The following is a 14024-nucleotide window of genomic DNA, read 5'->3' on the forward strand; positions in this document are numbered from 1 at the left end:
TTTGAGACTTAATTTTTATGTCTATGGTGGTTTTTTTTGGTTTTTGGTTTTTTTTTTCCGAGAGAGGATTTCTCTGTTTAGCCCTGGCTGTCCTGGAACTCCCTCTATAGACCAGGCTGGCCTCGAACTCAGAAATTCGCCTGCCTCTGCCTCCCAAGTGCTGGGATTAAAGGTGTGTGCCACCACCGCCCGGCTTATGTCTGTTTGCTTGAATGAATTGTAAATATGTGTACCTTGTGTGCAGTTCCTAGAGGCCAGAAGAGGTCACGGGGTCCTCTGAGGCTGGAGTTATAGAGAGTTGTGAGCTGCCATGTGGGTCCTCCAGTCGTCTGAAAAGCAGCCAGTGCTCTTAACCACTGAGCCATCTCTGTAGCCCAAAGCTAATGTTCTTAATTACCAGTGCTCCAGCCCCACAAACCTATTTTTATTTTATAAATAACAGAGACCTAACCCCAGAAAGCCTAGTTAGAAAATAATTTGTAGTTATATCTAAAGCTCCCTTATGCTTGGGGTCTAGCCGGTCTCAGAACAACTAAAGCAAAGGACTTCAGTACTTTCAAGACTTTTCTCCTTACCCTGACAACTCCCCAAGATATCAGTAACAGCCCAGCCTGGTCTCTAGAAGCAAATTAAAGAAATCTAGTGAAATGCTTTGTTTTAATTGGTTATAGCCAATCAACAGTAATGTAACAGTGAAGAAGTCAGGCTTAGGATATGCCTCTTTCAGCAAATGTCTTCCCCTTGGTCAGTTTAATAGCCACCCCCATCCAAGCACAAGAAGAGAATAATATAGTAAGGATCTGAGCCAAGACAAAGAAAATGGGAGGGAAAATGGAGGGCCTTGATTGTTTAAATCAAGTCTATAAACAAAACAGCCAAAATATAGTTTAAATAAATGAGCCATCATAAGCCATTTGACATGCTGTGTCCCCAAGAATTGAGTATTGCCAGCCCTGCTGACACTATAGGAACTGTCCTGAGCAGGACCGATTCTCTCAGGATTGTTAATAACAAGGATGACATAATGCTGTCAGGCAGAAACCACAGGTGCCCTGACCCTGACCCTGACCCTGACCCTGACTCTGTGTTGCTTTCGTGTGCTGTATCGCAGATGTGAATGTGGCCTTTCAACAGTCAGCACACAAGGTGCTGCTAGATGATGACAACCTTCTCCCTCTGTTGCACTTGACCATCGAGTACCATGGAAAGGACCACAAAGGTTTGCTATTCTCTGACTGCTTCCTCTCGGCATCTGGTCTTTATTACCCCTCCTCAGAAACTAAAAGTCTCCTAGTCTAGTACTCCAATTTTGTACAGGTCGGTACAAATATAATTCCAGAAAGGTTGAGACACTGTCTAAGGTTGTTTTTGAGATGCATCTATATTTTTCTCTAAAACCCCTCTCAGGAAAAGCCCTCACAGAAGGTTCCTCCCCTCTACCTTTATTGTCTCTCAGTGCTATTTTTCAGTACCACTGAAGTATATTTTGTGTGTGTAATTCACCTTCTCTCTCAGGTACTAATTAACTAAGTTATTATCATATTTCTTTACGCAGCAGATGCCACCCAGCCAAGAGAAGTGCCTTCTCGGGAAACATCCCCCCGGGAAGCTCCTTCTTCCGGCTGGGCTGCTCTAGGGCTTTCCTACAAAGTACAATGGCCACTGCATATTCTCTTCACTCCAGCTGTCTTGGAAAAGTGAGTATTTCTGAGTTTCTCCCAAATAAATGTTACCCCTTTTACATTCAAGGGAAAAAGTAAATGAACAAGAGTAGGACTGATAGAAGCCAGCCAGTCGTCCAGCTGGTTTCTATACTAGTGTGCTAGAGGTTGTAGACTCGGCCTGTCTTCAGGAGCTAGACAGGAGTCTAGTTTGTTTTCTCTTGCTGTGAAAAACCACCTTGGGAGGAAAGTGCTTATTTGGTGTATATGTCTGGACAGCAGTCCTTCATTGAGAGCAGTCAGTATAGGAATTCAAGCAGGAGCAGAGGCAGAAACCAGAGGAATGCTTCTCACTGGCTTGCTCCTCAGTTTGCTTTCTTACACATCCCAGATCCATCTGTCTGGGTGTGGTATCACCCACAGTGTCTGGGCCCTCCTACATCAATCAAGAACATGCTCCCCAGGTTTGCCCACAGGCAGGTCTGATGAAGGCAGCTCACATTAGTAAGTGAGGTAATAGCATAAGACAATGGAATGGTAAGGACTTGAACAAATGAGAAGGCATATAGCCAGTTAGAATCAATTAGCCTAGGGCTGGAGAAATAGCTCATTTCATAAAGGGAGGACCTGAGTTTGAATCCCCAGAATGCATCTGAAGCTGAGTGTGATCCTAGCCTTGTAATCCTAGCATTTCTATTATGAGATAGGAAGTAGAGACAAGGGAATATCAGTATGTCCACAAGCCAGCCAGTTTGGCATATACAGAGGCAAACAGTAAAAAGACACAGTCTCTCTCTTACTCCTGCTTCTCCACCTTGCCTCTTGCCCCCTTGCTCCCCGTTTCTCCCCATTCTCTTCCCCCCTTTCTCCACGTGGTCATGGCCGGCCCCTACTTCTCTACTCTATCCTTCTCTTTGCCTTTCTCTGCTTTTGCTATCCTCTTAACTCCCCTCCCCATGCCCTAAATAAACTCTATTCTGTACTGTAAAAAAAAAAAAAAAGACAGTTTCCAACAAGGTGTAAAGGGAGGTCTGGTTTCTTATTTACATGAGTGCCATAGCATATGCCCACCTACAGTCACTTCACACACACAAAAATGACCTTTTTAAGATTTTTTTTTATGTGGGTATATGTCTGCACACATGCATGCTGATGCCCATGGAGACCAGAACTGGAGTTGCATGCAATTTTGAGGCACCCATTATGAGTGCTAGGAACTGAATTCAGCAAGTGATCTTAACCACTGAGCCCCAGACTTTGTTTGTTTGAGAGAAGTCTCTATATACAGCCTTGGCTGTCCTGAAACTCACTATGTAGACCAGGCTGGCCTCAAACTCAGAGATCTGCCTGCATCTGCTTTCCAAGCAGTGGGATTAAAGGCTTGTACCACAATACCTACCTCAGACATGTTTTAATTGACAAATAAGCAATTGTAGGTTTGTTATTTGTAGACTAGTTTGTAGCTTTTGGAATGTGAAGACACTAAGTTCTGGCACTTGACTATTCTCATCAGTCCTTAGAACTTTCTCCCCTGGTTTTTATGATTTACTGTTCATGGTGTTAATGTACTTGGGACCCGTGTATAAGTTAGGCTTCTGTTGTATGTGGTGAAGACTATACCCAGAAACAAAGGGTTTTATTTTGGCTTGAGCATATAGCATCAGGAAGGAAAGTCAGAGCAGGAACTGAAGCAGAAGTCATGGAGGAGTGCAGCTTTACTGGCTTGTTCGTGGCTCATTCAGGTTGTTCTTTTTATACTACTTAGGACCACTGCACAGGATGGGACTACACTGTGGGCAGAATCCTACCACATGAATCAAGATAATGCGCACCCCCCCCCCCCAAGGCTACTCTTAAGGAGACATTTTCTCAGTTGAGCCTCCCTCTTCACAGCTGACCCTAGCTTATGTCAGTTTTACTAAAAATGAACCAGCAAATCCTTTTACCTCCATGGGGAGATAGCCAGGGTAGGGCAATGGAATGAGGGGGCTAGACTATGATTCAGTGTGGACCATGATGCAGTGCTTTGAGTGCGGTCTTGTCCCTTGGAATGAACATCTGCTCAGTGCATGGTGGGACAGGATATCCCCAGGAGGGAGATGAGAAAAGCATACCGCACCCTGAGAGAGGATAAGGAAACCATTCTTACTGTGGTTATAGCAGTAAGCAAAAGACCATCTTTCAGCCTGCCTCTCTAGCCTCCTCATTCTTCTCAACTCACCTCCTGTTTTAGAATATACAGAAGAGCCTCGAAGTAAGAAACAATAAGGCTGATGCAAGGAAAAGATTCTGCAACAGGTTCAGAACTCCAGCTAGACAAAATGTACAGACCTTGTCCAGAGACCCAAAACTTGGCTACTCACAGTCCATTCACCTCCTTGTTTGATGTGGGCTTTACTTAATATTTAATATTGCTTTAGAAATAATGCTTTTAATATTTAATAAACATTTTAATATTTAAAGTATTTACTATTTTAATATTTATAAAATATTTTAATGTTTAATGTTATCTTAATAAAATATTTTAATGTTTAATATCTTACTATTTAAGACATTTTTAGTATTTAATGTTTTTGTGTACACATGTGTGATATATATGATAGGGTGTCTGTGTGATATGAGTGACTGACTGCAGAGTTAAAAGGATATTGGATGTGTATGTCCTCTCTCATGTTCCACCTTATTCTCTTGTGACAGGCTCTTACTGAAGTTTAGTTATTTTGTTGTTCAACTGAAATTCATTTCATTTTCTCTGCTATCTAATTTACTGCATAAATACACTATTCTTGTCATTTACTAGAGAGGTGGCAGAGGAATCCTGTCTGTGGATGTAAGGGGGGTTGGAGTAAGGTCTATATCGCAGTGATGCTTCTGTCATAGGTACAATGTTGTTTTTAAGTACTTACTAAGTGTGCGCCGTGTCCAAGCTGAACTGCAGCACTGCTGGGCACTCCAGATGCAGCGCAAGCACCTCAAATCTAACCAGACGGATGCAGTCAAGTGGCGCCTAAGAAACCACATGGCCTTCTTGGTAGATAATCTTCAGTACTACCTCCAGGTACGTTCTGAGCAGTGGATGGAAGAGGTGGGATAAGGAGCCTAGAAAGCAGAGAAGGGTCTGCTGTTCTATATTTGTTAAAATGCTGCAGATGGAGAAAATTGAGTATTTCTATCCCTAGGTATGTGGCTTGCATTTTAAGTGGAAATAAATGGATAAAGGGAATTAGGATATTTATGAGCAATGCACTGATTGCTGATGTGACCATTTGTCTGGAATTCTCAGACATGGCTAACTCACAACTGGACATTGTGGCGTGATACTGTCAATTAAAAAGTTCACATCAAAGAACCATGCAACAATCCCCATCCCCAATGACTGGCAAAAAAAAAAAATGATAATCTTTTGACTAACTTTATAATTTTGTGTTGTTCCTTGGCTATGTGTATTCCATACCTATCTTTGACTACATGTTAGACAAGCCTGCAATGGCTAAGTAAGTGAAAGGACGAGGCATGAGTGGATTACACTGGGGTAGGGGAGTGGTCTGAAACTATTAAGAATTACACACCCATAGAGCTAGAAAGATGATTTAGCATGGACTGCACTTGCAGAGGACCTGGGTTTGTTTCCTAGTATCCACATGGTAGCTCTAACCATCTGCAACTAATCCCAAATGATCTGACATCCTCTTATGGCATCTGTGGCACCAGGTGTACATGTGTTTTACACATACACACACACACACGCACACAAGCAGAATAACTTTTTTTTTTTTTTTTTTTTTTTTTTTTTTTTTGAGTTAACAACTGTGACTGGGAATGTAGATCAAGTTGGTAGAGTACTTACATAGCATTCAGGAAGGGTGTGAGCTCAGGCACTGCAAAATGTCAAGTGTGGTAGTGGCACCAGCCCGTAATTCTAACATTTCAGAAGTAGAAGGAAGAGGATCAGAAGTTCAAGATCATTCTTGGCTATGCAGTGAGTTTCAGGCCAGCCAGGGTTACATGAGACCCTATCTCAAAATCAGAAGTTATACAACCAGTTCTGTTGACACACAGCTGTAACATCCACACTGGGAAGTGTCAGGAAGGAGAACTGCAAAGCCTGAGCTGCAACAAACAAATGGCAGGGAATGTAGTTCAGTGCTACAGCCTTCCCCTGCATACACAGGCCCCAAGCAACATACACACTCTTCAAGGCTCAGCGATTGAAATGTGTTACTGGTCAGCCTAAAGTGGCTAGGAGGGTGAGGGCTGGTGAGATGGCTCAGTGGGTAATGGCTGGAGCCACCAAGCCTGATGACCTGGGCCTGACCCTGGAAAGTTGTCCTTTGCCCTCCACATGTACTCTCTGGCATGAGTAGTTCACACACATATACTAAAAAGATGAGGAGAGCCATAAAATAGAACACTCAGGATGTGCCAGGTGCTAAAAAAAGTTTTTTGGGTTTTTTTGTTTTGTTTTGTTTTGTTTTTCAAGACAGGGATTCTCTGTATTAACCCTGGCTGTCCTGGAACTCACTCTTGTAGACCAGGGTAGCCTTAAACTCAGAAGTCTGCCTGCCTCTGCCTCCCAAGTGCTGGGATTAAAGGTGTGTGCCACCACTGCCTGGCTAAAAAAAGTTCTGTCTATCAGGTAGATGTGCTGGAGTCTCAGTTCTCACAGCTGCTTCATCAGATCAATTCTACGAGGGACTTTGAAAGCATCCGATTGGCGCATGACCACTTCCTAAGCAATTTGCTGGCCCAGTCCTTTATTTTGCTGAAGCCTGTAAGTAGGGGTGGTTGTTTGCTTAGCCTAATATGTTCCTATAGGCTCTTGGAATTGACAAGATATGAAAGTGTTATTCAGGGAATGTTCAATTCCATTTTTACATTTTTGACCACTCAAAACAAAAAAACAGTGTTAAAAGGGAACTAGAATGATAAAGGGTATGGTAAACATATATATAAACACCACACATACACATACAAATGACTTACAGAAATTCAGAAATCTCTCTGACTCTACAGGAAAACAACACGTTCTTAGAAATCTGTTGGACCAGGATCAACCAATCATTTAAAAGTTCAATGATCAACCAATCATTTAAAAGACTTGTAAATGTCTTATCGCTCTGGGTGTACGTCCATCTGCAAGTACACACATTAGCACTTCTGGCAGCTGCTCAACACTGACTATCTATTGGAATCTTGTGAAAAATCTAAGGCCAGAAAACACTTAAGTCAAACATGCAGACTGGGGTCTTAGTACCAGTAATTGCAAGCACACAAGCTGCTCCCAACCCCAAGGTCAAAAGCGGGACTCAAATAACCCTAGAGTACTTATACTTTAATCTCTGCAGTGAGCAAGCTTTACTGCTCAGGGCACCAACCATAAATGGTATGGGCTTCTTTGTACTCTGGTATTTGGGGCTGTTACTTGCTACACCAAGGAGTGACTTGTGCAGCCGCCACTCTAAAACATTGGTAGGCACTGTTCTTGCATGGCATGGGTGTATCCTTGAGGAAAAGCACATCAGAACAACAGGTCATCATAATTGAAGTCTTTATTGAGTGCTTACTGTATGCAAGGCACTGGGGATACAAAGAGGTATAAGTCATGGCTCTGCCCTTAAGGAGCTCACAATCTAGTTGGAAAACAAGACATGTACATACAAAAGTCAGCAACAGCACAGGTGGCCCGGACAATCACCAGTGAACAACACAGATACTACAGCAGAAGGGTAGAGATCACTAAAGGCTGCAGTGGGGAAGGAGCATTTCACAGAATGGGGCTTCAACTGTTACTAAAGAGAAGAGAAATCCCAGGGAACAACACTCAGGGCTCAAAGGCAAGAGCATACTCAGTGGGTCTTAGAAATGATGAATTAATGGTGACTAGAGCAGAGGTTTTGTGCAGGGACTCAGAGAAGCCAGCTGTCCCAAGAAGGGATGTTTATTCTGTATGTTGCTTGGGAGGGCCAGACAGCTTTGAAGGTTGTGGTGTCTTTGCTGAGATCAGACATGGGATCTGTTAAAAACTATTTTCCCAAACCTTGCATTTCTCAGCAATTTCTTCATTTCTTAACACCAGCTATATTTTTGGGTAGGTGTTTCACTGCCTGAATGAAATCCTAGATCTCTGTCACAGTTTTTGTTCACTGGTCAGTCAGAATCTGGGCCCACTGGATGAGCGCGGAGCTGCCCAGCTGAGCATTCTCGTGAAGGTGAGTCTGCCTAGCCACTGAAAATACGTACCTCCACCCCCACCTATGGAGCAAGCAGTCTTTGCTCTGGTCAATAAAGCATTTCCAGAACAGACACAGAAATGACAAGATAAAAAGTGCTGGTATCGGTGAGTTTTAAAGATGATTATAATGTGCTGCCTCACAGTGTTCAAAAATAGTTCAGCCCTGAATAGTTTATTCAGCCCACCAAGTATGCATTGGCTTTGTGCTCATTTTCTCACATCCCACTTCCTTCCCTGAACCAGCCTCCTATCTCATTGTAATTATAATCTCAGACTATATTTATCTCCTTGTAACAAAACAAGCTCACTGCAATCCCAGTATGTGATGGAATATATTAATCTTAAACGAGTTGTTAAATTCCTACTAATGAGAAAGTACTTTCATGGGAGTCATGCATTTCACAGACATGGTACTAAGAAGTCATTTTAGGAGCTGATAGAACTGGGAATATGGGAAGGCCAGGTAGTTGGTCCTGCAAACATTTAAGCAAAGCTTTTCCAAAGACCCCACCCCCCATCCCCGGGCACCCAGCACTCCTCCTGGTCACTGACAGTTCAGATCTCTCCACAGGGCTTTAGTCGCCAGTCTTCACTCCTGTTCAAGATTCTTTCCAGTGTTCGGAATCACCAGATCAACTCAGATTTGGCTCAGTTACTGCTCCGGCTAGACTATAACAAATACTATACCCAGGCTGGTGGAACTCTGGGCAGGTAGGAACGAACAATCCATGGGGCACTTACTAGATTTGGAGGAGGGGGTTAATGAACTATAGAAGACCAAAATGCAACTCTAGCCATCATCTCCAGAGTGCCCTCATTTTATAAGCAAGGCTCAGTGATGCAGGAAGGGTGGGGAGGTATATGGAGGTAGGGTAATTATGTTCCACAATTTTACTGTTACTGGAATTTATTTTCTAGAGAAATTCATTAGTATAGTAAAACACTACACAGCTGAGGGTAAGTTCCGTGTTAGGTTATGTACTGCTATGTTCTGAGGGCAGTCTTGCTTCCACAGCCCGCTCTGACATGTACTAGCAGCAGTGCAGCTATGGTGCCTCTTCTAAACTTCCTTAAATCGAATACTGATGTCCAGTGGTAGTCGGCTTCTTAAGAGAGCTGTGTTGTTGTCATGTTGTTAGCTATATCTCAGATTGGGCATAATGTTTAATGAAACTTTTTTTTTTTTTTATAGTTTTGGGATGTGAAAATGAAGGAACAGTCCTAACACATTCTGATGTCTGTAACAAAACTCTCTAGTCATTCATCAGATGCCTGCAGACTGCTGAAAGGGTCTTCTAGAAGAAGTCCAGAGGTATAAATCCTTCCTACCGTTCCTGTAGGGAACTGGGGTTTGATATCTCTCTGCGGACCACACGCAGGCTTTGATCCTTTACACTAAGACATCTCTTGGGTGGGTTCATTTGTGTAACAGTGGTTTATTGAGCATTTACAATATTCCTATGGAAGATAACCACAGTAAACAATGGGGATCGATAAAATATTTTTAGGCTTGGCTCATATGTAAGAAAGGAATCATGCTTCTGAATAGGTCAGCTTCTATATGTTACCACCAAATTAGAAAACCCTTTAGACAGGCTGTGGGCTTTCTGTACCTTGTAATTTGTAACTATACAGATTATCTTTATCCTTCCCCAAAATTTAAGATTTGAGTATCCTTTATCTGAAGAATTTAGCCAGTGGATTCTAATTCTTTCAGACTGGTAAAAGGGCAATTCTGGCTAAAAGGTGATAGAGGTCAAATTGTTTAGATTTTAGAAACTGAAAACTGCAACCCAGTTTTCCCACCTTAGACCTGGCACAGGAGTTAAGGTTATATGGTCAGATAGCCTAGCCACCAGTGGCTGAGGACATACTAATGTTCTCATCAGCATAGACAAACAGTTCATTGACATACCTTCCCTCCAAGCTGGACAAGAATGCAGCCTCTGGGCCTCAGTCTGTAGTCATTGAATCCTCTCCTCCACATTGTCTACCACCCACCATGAAAGCCGAGTTCCTGTCCTCGTCAACTATCGAGGATCGATCCCTTCCATTGTTGCCTCTACAAGCAGGGCTTAGCAGATAACAGCCTGCTGCTTGTTTTTGTAAATAAAGTACTATTCAAACGGCCACACATACTCATATAGCTATTGACTATGGCTGCTTTCATCTCACAGCGAGACAAGAAGTTGAGACGGACGAGTGAGCACACAGCCTAAAAGGATTTACTGCTTGGCTCTACATAAAAATAAGACAGCCTTTATTTATTTGTTAACAGGGATTATGGTGATGAGTGTGAGGAAGGAATAACTTCCAACAGTTGTGACAACTTATTTTACAGAAAACCATCCCAGCAAATTTATAGTCGCTGTCCAATTTATTAACAACTGGCCGTGTTCCCAGTAGCAGGTCATCTGTCAATAAACTCTTGATACCCAGGGAGCTGTCCCCAGTCCCTCTCAACTTAGCACTACTTCCTGTTCATCTAGGCCCTTGCCTACTGGAAACTGCATTTTTGGAAGCATGACATTTTAGGTAGCCTGGGAGAGCCTTTTGACATTGACAGTGGTGCCACAGAACAATGTTCATTCCTGTATTTTATCTCCCTTTGTTTGCTGCACTGCTAAAGTGACAAGCCTGCTGAAAACTTAAGAGAAGGTCCTATGTTTACCATGTTCTGAGATTAAGCTCAAAGAAACAGATGAAGACATCCCAGTTACTACAACCAAAGAGATTCAACATTTATTTTATCATAAAAGTCCAGCAAATAAAACTATGTACAAGGTCCATGCAAAGAATACAGTTACACACAAGACAACACTTAAAACCTGATTAAAACACAATCTCCACAATAGCAGGGGATAAAACCAGAAAGACCAAGTATCTTTAGTGAGAAACATAATCATGTTTATATTTTGGATGCTGCTTGAATCCAATTCTCTCCCCAACAATGAGGCACTGGATCACCCATTCTTGTGATACCACAGGCAGTTGCAAGGCTTCAGCACACTTGAGCACCGAGGCTGGGCATGAGGGGTCTGTCACCACCACATCAAATACCCCTAAAGCAATGTCTGTAAAAAGTAGGGGGAGGTGAATGAGGAAAAAACACTCAGTTTAGCTCCTTTAAAAAAAAAGAAAGGTGCCTTCTAATCAGTATTCCCTACTCCACCAAACCAAAGCCCTCTACTATAGGTACTGTGTGTTCACAATGTAAAATAAAAGTTGTAATCACCACTGCTGACCTTGTAGAACTATTGAATGGAAATGTCACTGGAGACTATAGAAGCCTGAACAGCATTATCCTTCACTTCTGTCAACCCACCCTTTTTGAAGGTGGGACTTATCTTAAAAATGAGGACAGATTTGGAATACAAAGGCTAACAGGTGAGAGTCTAAGAACATCCCTGGAGTGACTAAAACACAGACGCTTTCCAATACCTTTGTTATGGGCACTTGAATGGTGCTGCTTCACAGAGGCTGCGCCTCCAGTCATAAGGATCTCAGACCAGAGCTCCAAGAAGTTCTGTTGTTGATCTGACACCAAGAGCACCTTCAGGTTCTGGAAAGGGTTTTCACGGGGTTGCCTGTGAAGGAGTTGGAAACAGTGTTTGGAACTAGAAAGAAACTTAGTATGGCCCATCATATCAATTAACTCTGCAAAGGGAGTCCTTCATGTCTGCATGCTTTCCTAACTATGCCATGTATTGAGCCCTGCCTGTCTTCTAAATGAGGTATGCATTCTAGGATCCCAGATTTGGCTAGTAAACAAATCAAGTTAGTCCCCTCCCCTCTCTTTAAGGTTAATGATTGAAACTTAATCCTAATTTCAAAGCTTCCCCTAATGGGGAAGACTGACCACATACACTAATCTTTCCACACATTCAGAAGGTTCCCAGCTAATGTAAAACAAAGCTCTGGCAATAAAGTACTTTAAATATACTTTAACTGCTGAAATCGTTTCCAATTCATTCAAATTCTGACTTGTGTCTACAGACATTCTAGTTTCTAGTAACCCTTCAATTTTTCAACTAGATTTTCTTCCCAAATGCTAGTCTTCCTGTTTTCTCAGCTTAAAATGGGCTCCCAAACACTCACCAATCCAGAATCCGTTGCTCCTCAAGGCTATACCCAGCAGGTAGCAGATAATTACGATAGTTTTGAAGTTGGTTGGCATGGCAACTGTCATGGACCCAGACATGAGACACACAAGGAATGCCACTGGCAAGGCACAGGAAGTACTTCCGGGTTCGACAGTGCTGGTCGGCAATTAGGAGACACTGGTAGGCTGTGTTACACTAGAAGAAAAGAAGCCCAGCTGACTGGTCTGGTGGTGTCTAGGAAAACCTTTCCTGATTAGCTGCACCTAATGAGCCCTCGAGAACAGATGTAAAGACCTCAATTGGTATCAAAAATACTATCTAATCTGGATTTGTACCTAAGGCTGTGTTGGCTCACTGAGAAGCCCAAACTGCTTCCTGTGACAATTTCTTTGTCTCACCTACATCTTTTGGAAGGCCTAAAACTCAAGGGTCAACCACACCCAGTAGTACCCCACCTTCCAGGCTAGGGAAACCCTCCACCAATAGGCTTTGTGCTGCATACATTCAGTCTGTGGTGTCTCTGCAGAGCCACTAGCACCTTACAAGCTCTAGCTTCTCTTCCTTGTGTACAGTGGAAATAATGCTGGGCTGGAGCAGCACTGGAGTGGCACAGTACCCTGGACTAAAGCACACTACCCAATTCCCCCCTTGGGCCTTTTCTCAATACCAGAAAGAGGGCAGCCACAAAACAAAGACCTCACCTGGGCTTCATTGAAGTCTTCAAGGATATACCCAGCTCCTGCTCGAAGCTGGCATTCTGTATACTGCTTGTTGAAAGGAGGGATTTCTAAAAATTCTGTGTATGTAACAAAAATAATTACTTTTAATATAAAATTTAAATAGTTTCCTAGGAGCTACTTTAATGCCTATTTGTAAGTGCTTCCTCTTACACTCTTCAGCCACTCGTGATTAGATAGACACAGACCTACTAATGTGTTCGAGGGACTGAACAACTTGCATCGTTCTCAGTCAGTCAGCTTGCTGACTATTCCAAGCAACAGGCTCCTATGTAGAACTCCCTTGTAAAGTCTGCTTTCAAGGGCTAAGTTGTTGAAGCAACACCAGAAAAGCAAAAAAGGCTGCCAACCATCTTTACTGTAATGCCAGACTGCTGCATGGAACTCAGGGGGCTCCTGATACTGAGATCTGGCTAGGTCAGTGCTTGCACAGTAAGGTCACTGCTTTTTCTTCCACTGTACATATCTGAATTCTTTTTGACAAACCACACATACTACACTTGCTCTCAAAACCCAGCCACCCATCACCAGACCATCTCAGATATGCACCATCCAAACAACATAAATCTAAGTTAGCACCCATGTCACTTTCCCACTCTCTGTACATGTTTCAGTGACTAACTAGTGAGTAGAGCCATAATACATCTTCAGCTACACCATTTATGACAATCACATTTTCCTCATTTTCATTCCTTCTTGCAAGACTCAACATTAGTCAGAACTCTTTAACTTACAAAACAGCAATCTAGTTCTCAAGCTTGGACAGATACCTGGAGACTATTGTCACTCAGTGTTTATGTTTGATCTATACATTGTCCTATACCACACATTTGTCAGACCTCTGAAATGCATTCTACCACCTGACCATAGGCTTCACCTAGACATAAATTAATGCATGTAGCATACAGACTTATTTTAATGAAAGGTCCAATAAATGAAAGGGCCTAGAAACTAATTCTTCCCAAACTATCCTGGGCTGGAGACACCACAATTCCCTTCTTACACTCAGAACGAAATACATCCTCCACATGGGTTTTCTTAAGTAGATGTAGAACATAAATGGGGAAGGTGGCCAGACATCAGGAGCATGCTGGATATGGATAGTTATGGGAAGATAAAGCTAGCACTGTTCTAATTCCAAGTCTGTCATTGCTGAAGCCGTTTATCCCTGATAGACTGAGAGATTTGTCATTCATTTTATGTAAGAAGGGGACTCTCCCCAGGCTGCCAGGCCTGGTGACCTGAGTTTGATCCTCTGCAACCCCTTACATTAGGAGGAAGAATAACACTC

The 14024-nt window shown here is 42.7% G+C and overlaps 2 protein-coding genes across 3 annotated transcripts in view; one reads left to right on the forward strand and one right to left on the reverse strand.

The window, feature by feature from the left end:
• The window catches only part of Tubgcp4 (tubulin gamma complex associated protein 4), a 31119-nt gene extending 19989 nt beyond the window's left edge, over positions 1–11130 (forward strand). The window contains exons 12-18 of one of the 2 annotated variants that reach the window (XM_031371641.1): positions 1112–1219; positions 1556–1697; positions 4542–4719; positions 6298–6432; positions 7754–7870; positions 8465–8604; positions 9086–11130. In XM_031371641.1, coding sequence (XP_031227501.1) covers positions 1112–1219; positions 1556–1697; positions 4542–4719; positions 6298–6432; positions 7754–7870; positions 8465–8604; positions 9086–9098 — 833 coding nt within the window. In that variant the 3' untranslated portion in view covers positions 9099–11130. The remainder of the gene's footprint in view (positions 1–1111; positions 1220–1555; positions 1698–4541; positions 4720–6297; positions 6433–7753; positions 7871–8464; positions 8605–9085) is intronic. The other variant, XM_031371642.1, reaches the window with a different exon arrangement.
• Positions 7195–14024, reverse strand: part of Tp53bp1 (tumor protein p53 binding protein 1) — a 79674-nt gene continuing 72844 nt past the window's right edge. The window contains exons 25-28 of the mRNA XM_031371638.1: positions 12698–12792; positions 11992–12191; positions 11335–11480; positions 7195–10967 (exon numbers count right to left, since the gene is read on the reverse strand). Coding sequence (XP_031227498.1) covers positions 10780–10967; positions 11335–11480; positions 11992–12191; positions 12698–12792 — 629 coding nt within the window. The 3' untranslated portion in view covers positions 7195–10779. The remainder of the gene's footprint in view (positions 10968–11334; positions 11481–11991; positions 12192–12697; positions 12793–14024) is intronic.

Source organism: Mastomys coucha, unplaced genomic scaffold (genome assembly GCF_008632895.1).
Source record: "Mastomys coucha isolate ucsf_1 unplaced genomic scaffold, UCSF_Mcou_1 pScaffold15, whole genome shotgun sequence".
Lineage (NCBI taxonomy): Eukaryota > Metazoa > Chordata > Mammalia > Rodentia > Muridae > Mastomys > Mastomys coucha.